Source organism: Pseudochaenichthys georgianus, chromosome 22 (genome assembly GCF_902827115.2).
Source record: "Pseudochaenichthys georgianus chromosome 22, fPseGeo1.2, whole genome shotgun sequence".
NCBI classification, from domain to species: Eukaryota; Metazoa; Chordata; class Actinopteri; order Perciformes; family Channichthyidae; genus Pseudochaenichthys; species Pseudochaenichthys georgianus.
In genome coordinates, this window is record NC_047524.1 from 15318000 (window position 1) to 15333793 (window position 15794).

The following is a 15794-nucleotide window of genomic DNA, read 5'->3' on the forward strand; positions in this document are numbered from 1 at the left end:
TAGCCAATCGCGCTGAAGAGCGGATATGATGTAGACGACGGCTGCGCCCAATGGGAGAACCGCAGGGATAGACCATGGGATAGACAGATAGACATGGCAAGAGAATTGTTATGGCAACTAAAAACTCAAACAAAACGGACTAATGGAGAACATTTAAAAGTTATCGACATTCTCTTCAAAGCTTGCTTCTTATTGCTAGCTGCTCTTCGAAATGCACTAATGGTTGATGTATTTAGTTACAGTTAATATAACCCAAACATGACTGACTTTGCTATAAAGGGCTATAAACTCACATCCCTGTTGAATATATAAACATCCCTGCATGACTGACTTTGCTTTGTGCGCCATAAAAAAGCACTGAAAGCAAAGTGTCAAGAGAGGGAGGATTTATCTTATTTCCTTTATAAATAAAGGCAATATACTGATCCTGTTGAAGGTTAAAGTCCCCAAAATGTCCCAAACTAATTTGATATAAACAAATATAGACAAAACAAGAAATGTTAAACTGTCAATTTTAGGTTTATTTAATACATTTTTATTTCATTTTCGCCTGCATGTTTTACTTGAAATAGCATACTCATGGTGATATAATTGTTGTTGTTGTGCTCCTTGTAAGTCATTATATTTGTGGGGACAGTACGACCAGCAAAAGAGACAGTTCATTTAAATTATTACCCCTTATTCTGATATTTGTATCCTTTGAAAAAGCAAAATAAAGCCATGATGTAACACTCTGCTACAACAGATGGCGGTATGCACCTGTCATGCTTGAGTGTGGCCCTCCAATAAGAAGAAGAAGAAGAAGGATAGTATGTCAACCGCTTCTGAAAACCAACGAAGAAGAAGTGGAGGCAAATCTGCCCGCCAATTTCGAAGGATGTAAACATAACAACCTCTTTCGTCGGACAGTCGGAGTGTGCTATGAAGGAAGAAGCGTTATATTTGACATCTTAACAGCGCGAATTAATCGTCGCCAACAATGAATTCCAGTGGAAAAGGTAGCACACTAAACATATATTTATTAGAGTTGCAAACTAACCGCTATATAGTTTTTGCGAAATGTCAAATGTTGTTGGTAATCCTAGCAAGTAAGGTGACCCAATCCGAGACTGCTAGCATGGCTATGCTAACTCGCTTTAAAGCTAATATATTAAAATATAGCCATTTTGAACGTGCAGAGAGCTTTCAACAAAATGTAACGTCACTGTAAGCTTGTTGTGTTTAACGTTAAACGTTGTCACCAAAACGTGTACACTTGTGTATAGATTGTGTTATTGTGTATACAGATATAGGAAGTCAAAAAGTCATTAAACAAACGTTAACAATCGTATAATTTTGTTTAACTTTACAGGATCTGGCGATTCATCCCAACTTGTTGCCAGGTAATGTACCTTTAGGACGCTTTGCTTGGTTCATTCAAAGCATTAAACTACTTTATTCCATGCCGTTGAGAGGTTTAATCTTATTTCTGGTCCTACAGCAGTGACGGGGATGATGCCATCAAAGTGTTTGTGAGAGTACGGCCTTTGACCTATAAGACTGGGCTGACCACAGATGGAGACCAGAAGCTTTGTCTCACAGTTACCTCAGCCAACACCATCCGCCTGCTATCAAAACCAGAACCACGAACCTTCACTTATGATCATGTTGCTGACATGGAAATATCTCAGGTTGGGAGCACACAGTTTTTATATCGTTTGTCAGCCTGGAACGTAGGGCTGCAATTATAAAGTTATTGTTATTATCAATCAATGTGCCAATTATATTCTATGTTAATTAGTTCTTCTGTTTCTTTAATCTTCTTCTTCCTTTTCTTATTATTTCACCAAATAGTTTGGCTCTCAATAACTATAGCATACTTTCAGCTACAGAAACCATTCAAATATTAAAATATTCAGCCTTTTCAGCACATGACGGGAAATGTTCAACTTTTTCAAAATATGTTATATTTTTTGAAATATTCAGCTTTTTAAACTCTTTTTGTAACATGGAACTTAATGGGAGGAACCTTCAAATCCTCTTTTACCTACACCGTGCGCCAAATGCTACTCCTCCCACATACTTTCAGCTAGAGACTTCATTCCAACTTTAAAATGATCACAAGACATCCAACTTGTTCTTCAAAAATATTTTACAGTTTTTGAGATATTTAACTTAGTTTGGAGCTTGGTAAAGAGGCCTTCTTTAGATTTGAACATTAGTGTGTATTGCGCAGCTCTTTAAGGCTTAAAGTACGTGATGTCACAGCTAGAGTGGAGGAGAGCTTGAAATTCGCCTTAAATGTTTTTTTGTTTTGTTTTTTTAAACCTGCCATAATTCCCAAACCCTACACTCCTGGGACATCATTTGATGCTTGAATTGTGGGAAAACCTCTCTTACATTGACAAATAAAACATTTTAACCTGTTAAGCCCTGAGCCTGTTTTTCAGGTCTCAGGCTCGAAAATTACATTCCCAGAACAAATGACTATATCTTCCCTTCTAAAAGGGGTAAATTAATAATCTTTTTTTTTTTCAAAGCAATGATAAACCTATGAGTTGGATGTAGAAAAGTCAGAATCAATATAGATGTTTTTATTTTAAAGTCAATTCAGATTGAACATAGTAAAACAATGTAAATTATAGTGTCTGTCCAAAAAAAACAAAAAACATTACTTATAGTGAAAACCACCCTTGAATGATGGGATAGTAGATTAAAAGCTTTAGGAATCCAAACTATAACATATAATAAGTACCCTGTATCAAGATTGATGCAAAACAAGTGAAATGTGACCTTTTTAGAGAGATTTCGAAAAAAATACCCACTTCTGGGGTCATCTGGGTGCATTTTCCATATCTCTGGAACCCATCGGTCGATGTTGATGATTGACATCTCTTTTTAACCGCTAGAGCCAATAGAATCGAGGGGGAGTTCCTAAAAATCCATCTAAACATTACCCATTGGTGAATAAAGTGATGTGTAGCCAGAATGCCCAAAACCGGAAGCTGTCATGCACTCTCGTAGCTATCATAGCAGCTAATATGAAATCTCCGTTTTTGCCATAAATATGACGATGGATTATCAGTAATCATTTCAAAGTGACACAGACACATTGGATTAACCTATGGATTAACCTTCAGCAGCTTTTTTATCGTTTGAATGCCATAGTACACAAGAAAGCAGACCCCTCAGGGTCTTGACATGCTTCACGTGTTGACATTTTACCGATAGCAGCTACAGTTTTTAAACTATAGTTAGAAATGTAAGAGGTTTATTTTTCATTCAGAACAATGGAAAGGCTCTCCTTTCACTTGACATCACCATGGTAACCTTTGATCTCTGGGCTCACACAAAGGTGTTTGATAATGTCGTCACCATGGTAACCTTTGATCTCTGGGCTCACACACAGGTGTTTGATAACATCATCACCTCAAACACAAACACACAGACTGGAGTTTTAAGGCCCTGACACACCAAGCAGTCACCAGAGGACTAGCCGACGCTGAAGTCGGCTGTTGCCTGGCCGTGTTCTCCTGCGTTTTGGCCATGTGTCGCACGGGAACACACCGCACCGACTTCAGTGCGTGAGTGGCAATAACTCTCCTTACCAGCTGGCGGCGGTAGTGTGTATTCGTCATTCAAAAGAGGCAACAACCGGAAGACAGAGAAGAAGAAGAGTATCTTTTCTCCGTAATATCATACAGAGCTGGCCTCTCCTGGATCAAGGTGATGAGCAGGTCTTCGTTTGCATCATTCCAGATCGCCATGATGAGATGAAAATGAATAGCAGTCTGTGTGTGCCTTCTTAAATCGTTTGTTTACGTCCCTCACTTCCGCTTCGCTTCTCATGCACTGATTTGCTAGCTGAACAGCCAATCAGAGTGATTATTTGGTCCGACTGCCAGACCCGATGCATGGCCGATTCAACATGTTGAATCGGCCATGCATCGGGTCTGGCAGTCCAAATAAGGCGTGTCACGGTCGACGGTGCGGGACACACCAACCTGACTACGGCGCCGCGAATGCCCGACAGCCTCTGACGGCCTCTGACTCCCAAAATCGGGTTGGTGTGTCAGGGCCTTAACAGACTGTCTCAGCCTATTATCTTCTGTCTGATGGAGACTTCATACTGACTTCAACATGTTCCACATATTTTATACATTATTGGTGACGTATGGTTTTAGTTCAAACATTTGCAGTTAAAATATTCTGCTGCTTTTCAAAGCGTTTTTACTTTCTTTGCTCTTCTTAATAGACATTAATTCACTACTACTTACATTTAATATCTAACTCCTTCAACCTAGCTACAGAAACCATTCAATTATTAAATTATTCAGCTATTTCAGGACATTAAGGCTATACATTTTGTTGTTTATACCTTTTTAAAATATTTTCTTTTAAATATTAAGCTTCTTCACTATTTTTCCTACTCTTCCAGTTTTAACATTTCACTTTCAAGTTTTCAACAAAGTCATTGCAATGCATTTGAGCTGTAACCATTTTGATTCAAATCATTTAACTTTTCTGCATTTCTCTGCTAAGTGCAGCAACACACTTACTTGCTTTTTGTAGCTAAAAGCAGCTACAGAGACCATTCAACTAATAACATATTCAGCTTTTTCTGCATTTTCAGCTAAATTCAGCTACAAATGTACACAGTTTACAGCATTCACACTCATTTTCAGCAGGAAATGCATTTCCTAGTTAATGACGTGTTTGTCTATAACATGCCAGGAAAAAGGTGCATATGGTTGTATCTTAAAATGTCTTGTTTTGTCAGGCTAAAACCAAAATAGATTCAGTTCAATAGGATATCAAAAAGAAAGCAGGAAATCTCCATATTTGAGAGGCTGAAAACTGCATTTTCTGCAACTTTTGCACAAAAAATGAACTTCAATTGGATTTTCAAAATAGTTCCGTATTATTTGTCTGTTGATTGACTAATAAATGCAACTTTAGTAGGATTAATTATTTATGACTCGTCAAGATTCTGTGTTTAATCTTTATGTCGTTCTTTAACAGGAGTCTGTATTCTCCAGCGTGGCCAAGAATATTGTTGAGTCTTGCGTAAATGGATACAATGGAACTATATTTGCCTAGTAAGTGGTTTTAACGTTGTTTATGATAACTAAAAATCTAAAATATTTTAGGGCACTTTGTCTTGGTCTTCGTGGTGTTGGGCTTCCTGTGTAACATTTAATTCCTTATCAATTTCTCTTTTGCGTCTGCAGCGGACAAACAGGCTCAGGAAAAACATTCACCATGCTTGGTGAGAATTAAATATATCATTAACATCTACATATAATATCTACATGTTCTCTTACATCCAGCAAGAGAAGAATTGAAAATGACTCTCTTTTTTTGTCTTCTGCTCTAGGACCATCTGAGTTGGACAACTTCACAGATGAATTAAGGGGTGTTATTCCTCGATGTTTTGAGTACCTGTTCTTTCTCATCAACAGAGAGGTGGAAAGGGTGAGCTTTACGTTTTCATTGCCACGAAGGTGTTATTAACCAATTTTTACTTTTCTAATAAAGTTGGTTCTTTGTTTGTTCTTTTTTCCTAAAAGTCTGGCCAGTCCAAGAGTTTCCTTTGCAAATGTTCATTTATTGAGATCTACAATGAACACATTTACGACCTTCTGGACACAGCCTCAGCCAGCCTGTTCCTCCGGGAGAACATCAAGAAAGGTTTGTTTGTTGAGGGAGCCGTAGAGAAGTTCGTCAACTCAGCCGCTGAAGCCTACCAGGTATACACTGCATGTTGTTACTACAAAGGTTATTGTCGTTTATAACACATGTTGAGTTGAGATCACAAGAAATTGATAATTAAATGTGGGTGCCAATACTTTCTGTTTCAAACCATTTAGGTGCTGTCTACGGGCTGGCGAAATAGACGAGTGGCCTCCACCTCCATGAACAGAGAGTCTTCCAGATCTCACGCAGTGTTCACCATGATGTTGGAGTCTAAGGAGTCAATCAATGAAGTGGTGAACATTCGAATGTCTCAGTTGAACCTGGTAGACCTGGCAGGGTCTGAGAGGCAGAAAGACACAAACACAGAAGGATCCAGACTAAAGGTGAAGCTTTGTCCATGAATCCAGTCTCAAGCTGAAGTGCTACACTATGATTGTTGCTGTTTCTAACTGCCGATACCTGCATTTCTTCTCTTTCAGGAGGCCAGCAGCATCAATCGCTCCCTCATGTGCCTCGGTCAGGTGATCATGGCCCTGGTTGATGTGTCCAATGGGAAGAACCGTCACATCTGCTACAGAGAATCTAAACTTACCTTCTTGCTGAGGGTGAGTAGCTCTAAATACTTAATATACCTTTGGTTTGGCTTTGGTACAGTACTTATATCGCTGTGTATCAATGTGGAGTCAACTTCCATAGTATTATGTCCAGTGGCATGACTCAATTGCTTTTATTGTGTAAAATACAAATTTATATGATGGGATTATTCTACTGAAATCACTATTGTAAAAGATGTTGGCATAAATAAGGGTTGCATTGTGAATTGTTTTAAATGTAAACAAAGTTAAAATCTTGTGCTCTTCCAGTATTTGACTTTCCTCCACATTCATTTATTTTCTTTCCACTTTAATAGAATATAAAACGTTATAATATTGCACTAAAATATGTTATTGCACCATATCAATTGAAAATATATTCTCTGTAACAATTGTTATTGTTTTTCAGGACTCTCTTGGAGGAAATGCAAAGACCTACATTATAGCCAATGTTCATCCGGGTTCAAAGTGTTTTGGAGAAACTCTGTCCACCTTGCAGTTTGCCCAGAGGGCCAAGTTGATCAAGAATAAGGTATTGTCATTAAACACAATTTATATTGTATTACGACAAAGTTGACTTGAAGTTCTGGTTATTTCCAATAGCACTTTGTAATCTCATCCTTGTGCTTTTATTCTGTTTATTCAGGCCGTCATCAATGAAGATACACAGGGAAATGTGAGGCAGTTACAAGCTGAGGTGAAGAAGCTGAAAGAGCTGCTTGCACAGGCAGTAACTTCTCCAGGAGGGGACTATGAGAGAGATGTAGCGCCAGGAGGACCCGGACTCCCCATAGGTAACAACACGAGTACCAAACACATGTTAACCATAACAACCTCTAATAACATTGTCTTTAAACAATTAGCAAATATTTAAATGTCAGCCACTTACATGTTATACAGTTATTTGGTCAAAATGTGAATTCATAGAAAGAAAGAAAAAGTGTTCTGTTATATTGCAAAAGTATAAATGAGCTTTTCCCATCAAATGCTTCCATAGATATTCAACCCGAGGGCTCATATAAAGCAAAGTTCATGGCTGCAGTTCGTCTCTGGAAGAAGTGCGAAGACGAGAGGAGGGTATGAAAATAATTATGTTTTTTGGATGGTTATTTAATTTTGTAAATGCTGCTGTGAGGAAATACTTTTGGTGCATGAAATCTTACAGAAATGTTTGACTACACTCAGATGCTGCTCAACAAAGTGGCTCTGCTTGAGGAGGCCTGGACTCAGAAAGACAAGTTCATCCATTCCAGCCGAATGATCGTCAAGTTCCGAGAGGACCACATCTATCGCCTTGAGAAAAAACTGAAGGCGGAACCAGGCTTAGTTTCAGAAAAGGAGTCTCAGGTCGTGATTGACCAGCTGAAAGACGAGATAAAGATATTGAGAGATCAGGTACACCATTTAAACACTGCCTTACCCACTGCTGATGTCTGTATGTGTATGGATGTGGTTCAGATGTACAAAACATTTAAATATTGACACGATTTATTTTCTCGAGAATCCAACATAGCTTTCTTCATGCTTATTCTAAAAGACCCAATAGATTTACATTAGATCCTCTGTATATACTTTTATTTTTTTAAATAATGGCCATTAAATCCCAACATTTAACAACAGTGTTTTCCCATGCACACATCTCTGCGGTTAGGTTGAACATCACCCAAAGATAACTCGATATGTAGCGGAGACCTTTGCTCTCAAAAATGAGAACCGTCAACTCCGTTCTCTTCCGTCAGTGGTGAATGCTGAAGAGGCTGCAGCCCAAGTTACTGCGGATCTGGAAGATCATTTCCAAAGGGCTATGGAGACAGAAAGATGTACAGAGGGTAAGATCATTATCAGCAGGAGAGAACAGGTCAAGTTAACGTGTTGTATCCATTTCCTGAACCACTGTCGTTCCACAACTCCAGGAGCCTCTTCGACCCCTGTAGCTGTAGACAGTGCCTCGGCTGCTGCCATTGAGAAGCTGAAGGCTCAGCTGATCCAGAAACAGGCTGACCTCACAGGCGCCCTTCAGGCCTATGAGGAGTACAAAGAAGTCACCAAGTAAGGATGTTTACTGTAGGCACACAGCGTTCAACTCTAATTTCATAGCCTTTTTTCTTTGTCAACATCTGCTGTCTACAATGAAATGAGGGCAAATGTATGTAGGAGTTTTAATTAAAAAAAAAAAGAAACCTATTACTTCCCCTGACTTAAATTTAAAATATATTGTATTCATATATTTGGAGTGACAATCCATCCCTGAATGTAATATCAGCTGGATTTGATTGGTGACTGTATTGTAAGTGTTCATGCAATGTGTTAAAAGACTTATAAAGTAACTTTAGATTAGAGGGTAAAATGGTTTTTGATTGGCGCTTTGCGTTCTAGGAAGCAGATGTCTCAGCTGCAGTCTGAGAAAAGGTACCTCGACAAGTCCAACAGGCATTTGGAAAACATTTTGGAAGCCACGAACGCTTACAAGAAGAAGGAGGTGTCTGAGCTGAACAGAATTCACGTTGAAACCATAAAGGTGAGGGGACGTGGACATTTGTATTTAGATCACCGAGGCAACATTTTCTTCTAAAATCTGTTATTGTTGTCTTGATTACAATCACTTTGTGTTTTACCTTCAATATCTAATATACCAGATTCTCACCACGCCCACCAAAGCATACAACCTGCGGACTCGTCTCGTGCCTTTCTCTAGCCCGGAGCACCTGAATGGGTCAGACCATGGCACGGACGACCTCTGGTCAGAGCCGCCTCCTTCAGACATGGCTGAGATGGCTGTGACTGAGGAACTGTGTCAAGTGCAGGTACGACAGTGTGGTTTATCCCGTAAATGTGTGTATAAAAACACATTCTCCATTGTCTCGTACTTTCTTTAATGTCTCACCAGGAGCAAGCTAGCCACTTCCAGACACAGTTTAATGAGGAAGAGCTGAAGAACAGCAAGCTGCAACAGCAGATTGCAAAACTTGAGGAGCAGATCACTGTGATGTCACAAGAGTCTGACCACAAGGATGAGGTAGAATTTTCTCATGTTCATTTACAGCTTTCTCATTTAAATGTAAGGCTGTGTAAAAACTATATCTGTTTGATGTTTCACATGTTGCCCATTTGTTCCCCTTTACGCATTATGCAGCTGCTTTCTACTGAGCGAGCTAACAGGAACACAGATCAGCTCAACCGACAAGAAACTGCGAACGAGCTGCAACAGAGCCTTCAGTCTGAACAGCAGGCCGCAGAAGGTAAGGATCTCATGCTCCTCTTGTGTTGTTGGAAGTGTTTGTCAGATGGAGGTGATGACTCTTTGTTTCCTCTGGTTTCAGTACTGAAGACTGAGATCCGCGATCTACGTCTGGTGCTGCAGTCGTCTGACAAGGAGCTGTCTGCTGTGAGGAGCGAGCTGAGAGAGGGTCACAGCGAGCAGCAGAGAGAGACGACTCAGCTCTCCAGCAGTCTGATCAGCACTCAGCTCCAACTTGACAAAATCCAGTAAGCATTAGTTTAATACCTTTGCACTATGTCCTCCTTGATCTGATGGGTTTAAGTGACCACAAATACAATGTGTTAACAGGCTGGAGTGGGAGCAGCTTCTGGAGCAGCATCGGACACTGCAGGATTCATTTGACCAGCTCCAAGCTGAGGCCAAGTTTGATGCGGATCAGGCCCAACAGCAGCTGCAGGACAAGCAGCAGGAGATCGATCAACTAAAGACACAGCTCACGGTTAGTAAACTCTCCAAAAAATCGAAACAATAGACGCTTTCACACCGGAGTACTTTTCCCAGGAATAGTTCCGATAGTTCCTGGGATGTTGCGTTTTTAGTCCCTGCTAGAGAGCAGGGACTTTCCTGGGAGAAAAAAAGTTCCAATTTCTGATTGGCTTGGCGGATTGCCAACCACACCCTGTAAAACTCGGAAAAGTTTTGTGAAGCCGCCATTGTATTTGCTGGCATTAGCATCATCATTAGCATTAGCCCCGCGCACCAACGCAGAGAGACTAACTTATGGCTACACAAAAAAAAACATGGGAGCAGTGGAGTGATGAGGAGGTGTCGGCGTTCTGGCGATTTACTCGGAAGGCTTCAGCCAGTCCCCAACTCCGGGGACTTCCGGCCGGGGACTTCCGGCCGGGGACTTCGGGCGGCAGTATACGCCGTGAAGTTGTTTGCGGCCTGCCAGTAAACCCAAAGCACAAGAAGACGAAGTGACGTCAGCGGCTTCATTTGCCTAATCCTCCCTCAGGGACTTATTCCGGTGTGAACGCGATTTGCTCTGTAGTTCTTCTTTAGTTCTTCTGAACTAAGTACTGGGAACTAAGTACGGCAAAGTACTTGGTGTGAAAGCGCCTTATCGTTTCTTTCTCCTGATATCTCAGTCTAAACTTCCTTTTGTTTTATTTCTGTTGTAGAAGCTGAATAGTTCTCTGCAGATGGAGCAAGAGCACACAAGCATCCTGATCTCCCAGTTAACAGAAAACAAAGAGAGCACATCAAAGTGAGTTTGTCCACAGCTTTCTCTTTTTTAGAGTTGCTTAATGCGTGTAACAATTCTAAATATTTTAAATTACTCTTTTTAACACAAGCAACCTTGGTGTTTCCCTTCAGAGAACTTATTGAAACGATGGAGCAAAATACACTGCTGAGAAAGCAAGTCTCAGACCTGACCGTACAGAAACAACAGCAGGTCAGTCCTAAGAACAGCCTGCATGTTTTCAAAATAAAATTCAATATGTAATTGTAGCAGTATTTGCTAAACCTGCTTATCTGATTTTTGGTTTGAAGGCATCCAAAATTGTCGATCTTGAGCAAAATTCCAACTCTGCCAACGAAACGATAAAAGGCTTGGAACAGAAGACTGAACAGGACAAAGTAAGCCTGAGTGAACTATTATCCAATTTTTCGAATTCCTTCCAAAATAATGACATTGTTTAAAGCTACCCTTCTGAATCCTACCTGTGTATTTTGACAGGATGTTGTTGTAGATCTGATCAACCAAACCAGAGACCTGCGCAGTGAGCTGAGCCAGAAGGACCAGACCATTGTTCACCTGTGTGAAGACATCAATGATATCACAGTAATTACCCCTCCACCTATTTTACCCTTTATTTGACTTGAATGACTTCACTGTTTTTGCTTTGTTACCTATTCCTTTTGCTCTACCACCTCTTATTGTAAATATGTTTAATGTTTGTTGAGCTTGCTGATGATAACAATGTCATTGCTCTTTCAGGCCAAGTACAATGATGCCTGCTTTGAAAGGGAGGATCTCCAGGGGCAAAACTCTAAGATCCAGGCAGAAATCTGTGACCTGAAAGAAAATGTAGAGAGACGAGTGGCATCCAGCAAAATAGAGGTACGTTTGATCATTTTTGTGTGATTTGTTTGGTATATTTACTGCAAGGGATGAATGCTTTGACATGTTAAGCAAATAGAAAACAATAGGTACTGTATATAAAGCGTATGTGATTGTCCTCAGGTGGAGGTGTTGCAGGAGGAGGTGGTTTATGCCACTGAGGAGGTTGAGAGACTCACTAAGGTCTTAGATGAGCAGAACAGCCTCCTCCAGGAGCAAACGACCCAGAAGGACATCATGATACAGAATCTGCAGCAGAAGGTCACTTTTTCTAAATAATCTCAACACAGAGCAAAGAAATAACTACTACGGTCAAACAAATCTAAAATATGTTCTTTTGTACCAGTTACAAAAACAGCAGGAGGCAGTTGAAAGGACGATCAGAAATGGACATTTCAAGCCTCTAGTTGATCTGACAGGCACGCCTAAATCATTACCTCGGGTAAGACTTGCTTTTAGCTTTTTAGTCCTTAATTCTGCATTTAAAAATAAAACATATGTGGCAAGCTTCCAGTAAGAAATGCAACTAAAAAGAAATACGTTTGTTCTGTTTCTCAGACACCCTGCACTCCAGGGAGTTTCAGCAGAGACCTGAGCCACGTACTGGAGAGCCAGGAGAGGGAGCTGGAGAATCGACGCTCCTCCATGATGACCATGGAGGTACTTTTAGCAGAGCTGAACGCGGAGAGGGCGGCCAAGAATGATGAGATCCAAAGGCTTAAGGTATATCTTTGTTTAAATGTTTAGTACATCTATAGCCATTTATTACTGGACTGATGTATTTATTCCGCAAGGTTACAGCAGACTTGACTAGTTTTTCTCCACTTACATTAAATGTTTACATACAAAATAAAAGTAATTAATACATTTAATAGTCTTATGATCCTTATGGACTTTGAAGTCCTTCAAATATGAAAATACATTGTTTCTGTCCTCAGATGCAGCTGACTGAGAAAGAGATGGTCCGGATTCAGATCCAGGCTTTACTTGAGCAGTTCTACAACAAGGAGAACCAGCTGATTCACAATGGGAACAACAAATGGTGAGTTTATTTCTCCAGTCATTCAGCCATACACTGCCCTGAAATGCATCATATCATTTATTGTTAATTTCATAAGTAGATTAATATTGTTATCTTGTAATTTTTCAGCGATGAGTTGAATGATGCCTTCAAGAAAACTATGCTTAAAGAGCTACAGGAGGAGAGAGCAGATAAGGTTTGTATTCATCTGCTGGTTTTATTTGATCTCTGTATTGAATCCTCAGATTTTAATTTGTTCCTCTCATTCGTTTACAGAGCAACATAATGCAGCAGCTGTCTGAAACTCAAAAAAGGTAAGGACCTGTGCTTTAGTCAAGTAAATAAATCAGCTTTTTCATGTTATAACATTCCTTTATTTATGCTTGATGTTTCACAAGCTCTGTCTGGTTTCTTTTTATAAGACTGCAAGCTCAGGAGTCGTTGTTGGGCCAGTCTCAAACCTGCGTCCAGGAGCTGACCAATGAGCTGAGGAATCGCTGTCTAGAGTTGAGAGATGTGGGCCAGAGGACACAGGAAGATGAGAAATGTGTCCAGGTCAGAGTCTGAGTATATGAGTTTTATCTTTCACTAAAGAAAATTCTGCATGATGTTTTTTAAAGTATGATTAAATGGACTACTGGCAACCTAGTCCGAAGCTGAAATCTGTCCCCAGAGGAACTATCAGTTCCTGTCTGTGATCTGTTCCTCTAGTCCAGAGAAGTTCATTTCAGGCCAAGTTTGTGGACAGTGTAGAATTATACTCCTTTATCTAAGAGCTGCTAAACATAACACTGATAATAACGGCCTACAAATGAAACTTTTTAAAAGATATTCAGCGGGTAAAATAAAGGGAAAACAATTCTCTAACATAATCATTATTTATTTTACAGGAGAATGAGCTTCTCCGTAAGCAGAATGTCAAGCTGTCGGAGGAGAATGGAAAACTTGTCGGACATAAGAACCACAAACAGAGGATTGAATATCTGGTGAATCTGAAGAAGGACAACACCAAACTTCAAGAGGTAAAAAACATGTCTGCTGTCATCAAATGATGTTTCTCTTTGGTTAAAACACCACATTAATAAATGTTCTTGTTTTTAAGGAAAATGAAAAACTCAAAACGGAGATGATGTTAATGCGGGACAAAGGTGGATGTCTGCCACTGGAGATGACCTAAATCCCTGGTTCATTTATTGTTTAAAATTACAGGATTTTGCATCTTTACCAGTACAATGTTTTGGTTTGAATGGTTTCGTGTACAAAACATTTTTAAATTCATGTTTTCTGTTTCATTCAGGGAATATGCAATTTTAACTCTGCTCATGAAATTATTTCATATTAGTTCACCCTTTTTTTTTTTGCCTGGAAGCCTACTGTACCTTTTCATTTAATTGATCTGCTGTTACAGTAGCATGGACATATCAACTGTGACAACACTTCAATTATTCAAGCTCCCTCTGTCCCCGTAGGTTTCTATGGATGTCAATTATTACACTTAGACACGCTTCTCTGACTATATTGAAATTACAACAATGCTGAATTTAGTGTCAATGTGAAAACTGGACATTTCTGTTTTTATCATTTTTAGGTTCGTATGTCTTGTACTGTGATTTGTGTGACCTGATTTTTATCATCACACTGCATTGTTTTTTTTAGCATAATCAACTTGTCCTTCAATTGTAATGCTATAATTAAAACGATTGTATTCAGATGTTGTAGTATTGTTTCCTGAACTGTTATAGACTGTTTTACATAGTATTCATTAGCAGTGATGGAAATTATATTTACTGAAGTACTGTACTTTGGTAGAAAGAGAGAGCAGCTATGAGTTAATTTCCTTCTATTCTGTTGCTATTACCTGCTTTAGCAACATTTTGAATGCAGGACTTTTAGCTTTGTAGTTTTCATATCATTTTCAATTTAGTGCAACCGGCAGGAAGCGATGTGTGGAACATATTCCTCACGTCTCAGCAAGGAGGCGGATCCTATAGGGGCGTGTCCTATAGTGAACGACGGGAGCGAGATGGGTCTGGCTGCAGACCGCAGCAAGGAAGCGTTTCCTATAGGGGCGTTTCCTATAGGGGCGTTTCCTAACTTTTTTTTATCCAATAGCAACTTAAGGGATTCCAGCTGCTTTTATAAATCCTCGCAGAAGAAGTCATTGTTCTAGGGATGGGAATTCCGGCTCTTCTTGCTGAGTCGGATCATTTGGCTCACCAAGAAGAGCTGGCTCTTTCGGCTCCCAAAGGGCTCTTCAGTTTACCACATATTATACCTTTTAATTAAATCAAATGTAGCCCTGTTTTGACTAATGATGTATATGTGTACACATATATCACTTAAATTATTCAAGACATCCTTTGTACTAAAGTATTCAAAAGTAAAAATTACATGTTTAATATAAATTATTTGCTGTGGCCAATTGTTTTCATTGCATTTACAGACCCGTGTAACTCTCTGATACCACCCAATGAATGCATTGACTTGCTTGTAGAACCACGCTACACAAAATAAATGGCAACACCTATAAAAACTATTTTAAAAAAGGGGCTACTGTATCAACCTATATAAAGTATATAAATATAGTTTTTCTCCCTGCAGGAGAGGGGAGCGTGCTTTGAGATCAACTGCTAGGCTGCAGCGGGGAGAAGAGGGGGACAAAAAGAGATCTCCGTCCTCCGTGTTTTATTCTTATAGAAGTAAGAAGAGAAGTAATGGGTCAGAAACCCTCCTTTTAGTGGAGCAGATAACAAGGTCAATTGTTCAAATGATGATACAAGCATGAAACTTGGCAGGAATATTTATTTTATGTCACTTTATGAGAAAAAAGTGCTAGCCACTTGAAATTCCAAGATGGCGGCCACCAGATGACCACCCCATAGGTGACATTTCCTGATAACTTTGGATAGATCTGTCCAATTCAGTAGGTCATGGTGGCGATTTATATGTTTTCAACACTGGCGAACCCGATTATGATATCAAAACACATGTATGATGTGGTATTAACCCCTTACCTGCCATATGTGGCTTTAGGTGCAAAAATATTACTTTAATATACGAGATTCACCCAAATTGTCTTTTTCTGTTTTGTTCAGCACTTCCAGTTATTGATGCTGAATTATCACTTTAAATTTGCCGTTATTATTTTTTTAAATT

The 15794-nt window shown here is 39.6% G+C and overlaps 1 protein-coding gene across 2 annotated transcripts; it reads left to right on the forward strand.

The window, feature by feature from the left end:
* Positions 1-755: 755 nt before the first annotated feature.
* Positions 756-14347, forward strand: kif15 (kinesin family member 15). 2 transcript variants are annotated; one of them, XM_034111418.2, is made up of 35 exons: positions 756-998; positions 1352-1382; positions 1484-1670; positions 5002-5078; positions 5211-5248; positions 5357-5454; positions 5550-5729; positions 5850-6059; positions 6156-6281; positions 6679-6801; positions 6916-7063; positions 7267-7346; positions 7455-7664; positions 7921-8098; positions 8183-8318; positions 8646-8787; positions 8906-9073; positions 9157-9285; positions 9403-9508; positions 9590-9755; positions 9838-9988; positions 10674-10759; positions 10870-10948; positions 11047-11133; positions 11234-11338; positions 11495-11617; positions 11741-11878; positions 11964-12059; positions 12176-12340; positions 12556-12659; positions 12768-12834; positions 12915-12952; positions 13061-13193; positions 13529-13660; positions 13741-14347. In XM_034111418.2, exons 1-35 carry the CDS (start codon positions 980-982, stop codon positions 13813-13815), a joined length of 4131 nt encoding a protein of 1376 aa, XP_033967309.1. In that variant the 5' UTR covers positions 756-979; the 3' UTR covers positions 13816-14347. The 2 variants fall into 2 exon arrangements, with proteins under 2 accessions (XP_033967309.1, XP_033967308.1); XM_034111417.2 differs by having other exon boundaries at positions 757-998; positions 1481-1670.
* The last annotated feature ends 1447 nt before the right edge of the window (positions 14348-15794 follow it).

Coding starts and splice junctions, on each gene's coding strand:
- kif15 (XM_034111417.2), top strand. Junction 5,249..5,356: donor AAAAACATTCACCATGCTTG/GTGAGAATTAAA, acceptor CTTCTGCTCTAG/GACCATCTGAGTTGGACAAC. Junction 11,339..11,494: donor AAGACATCAATGATATCACA/GTAATTACCCCT, acceptor TTGCTCTTTCAG/GCCAAGTACAATGATGCCTG.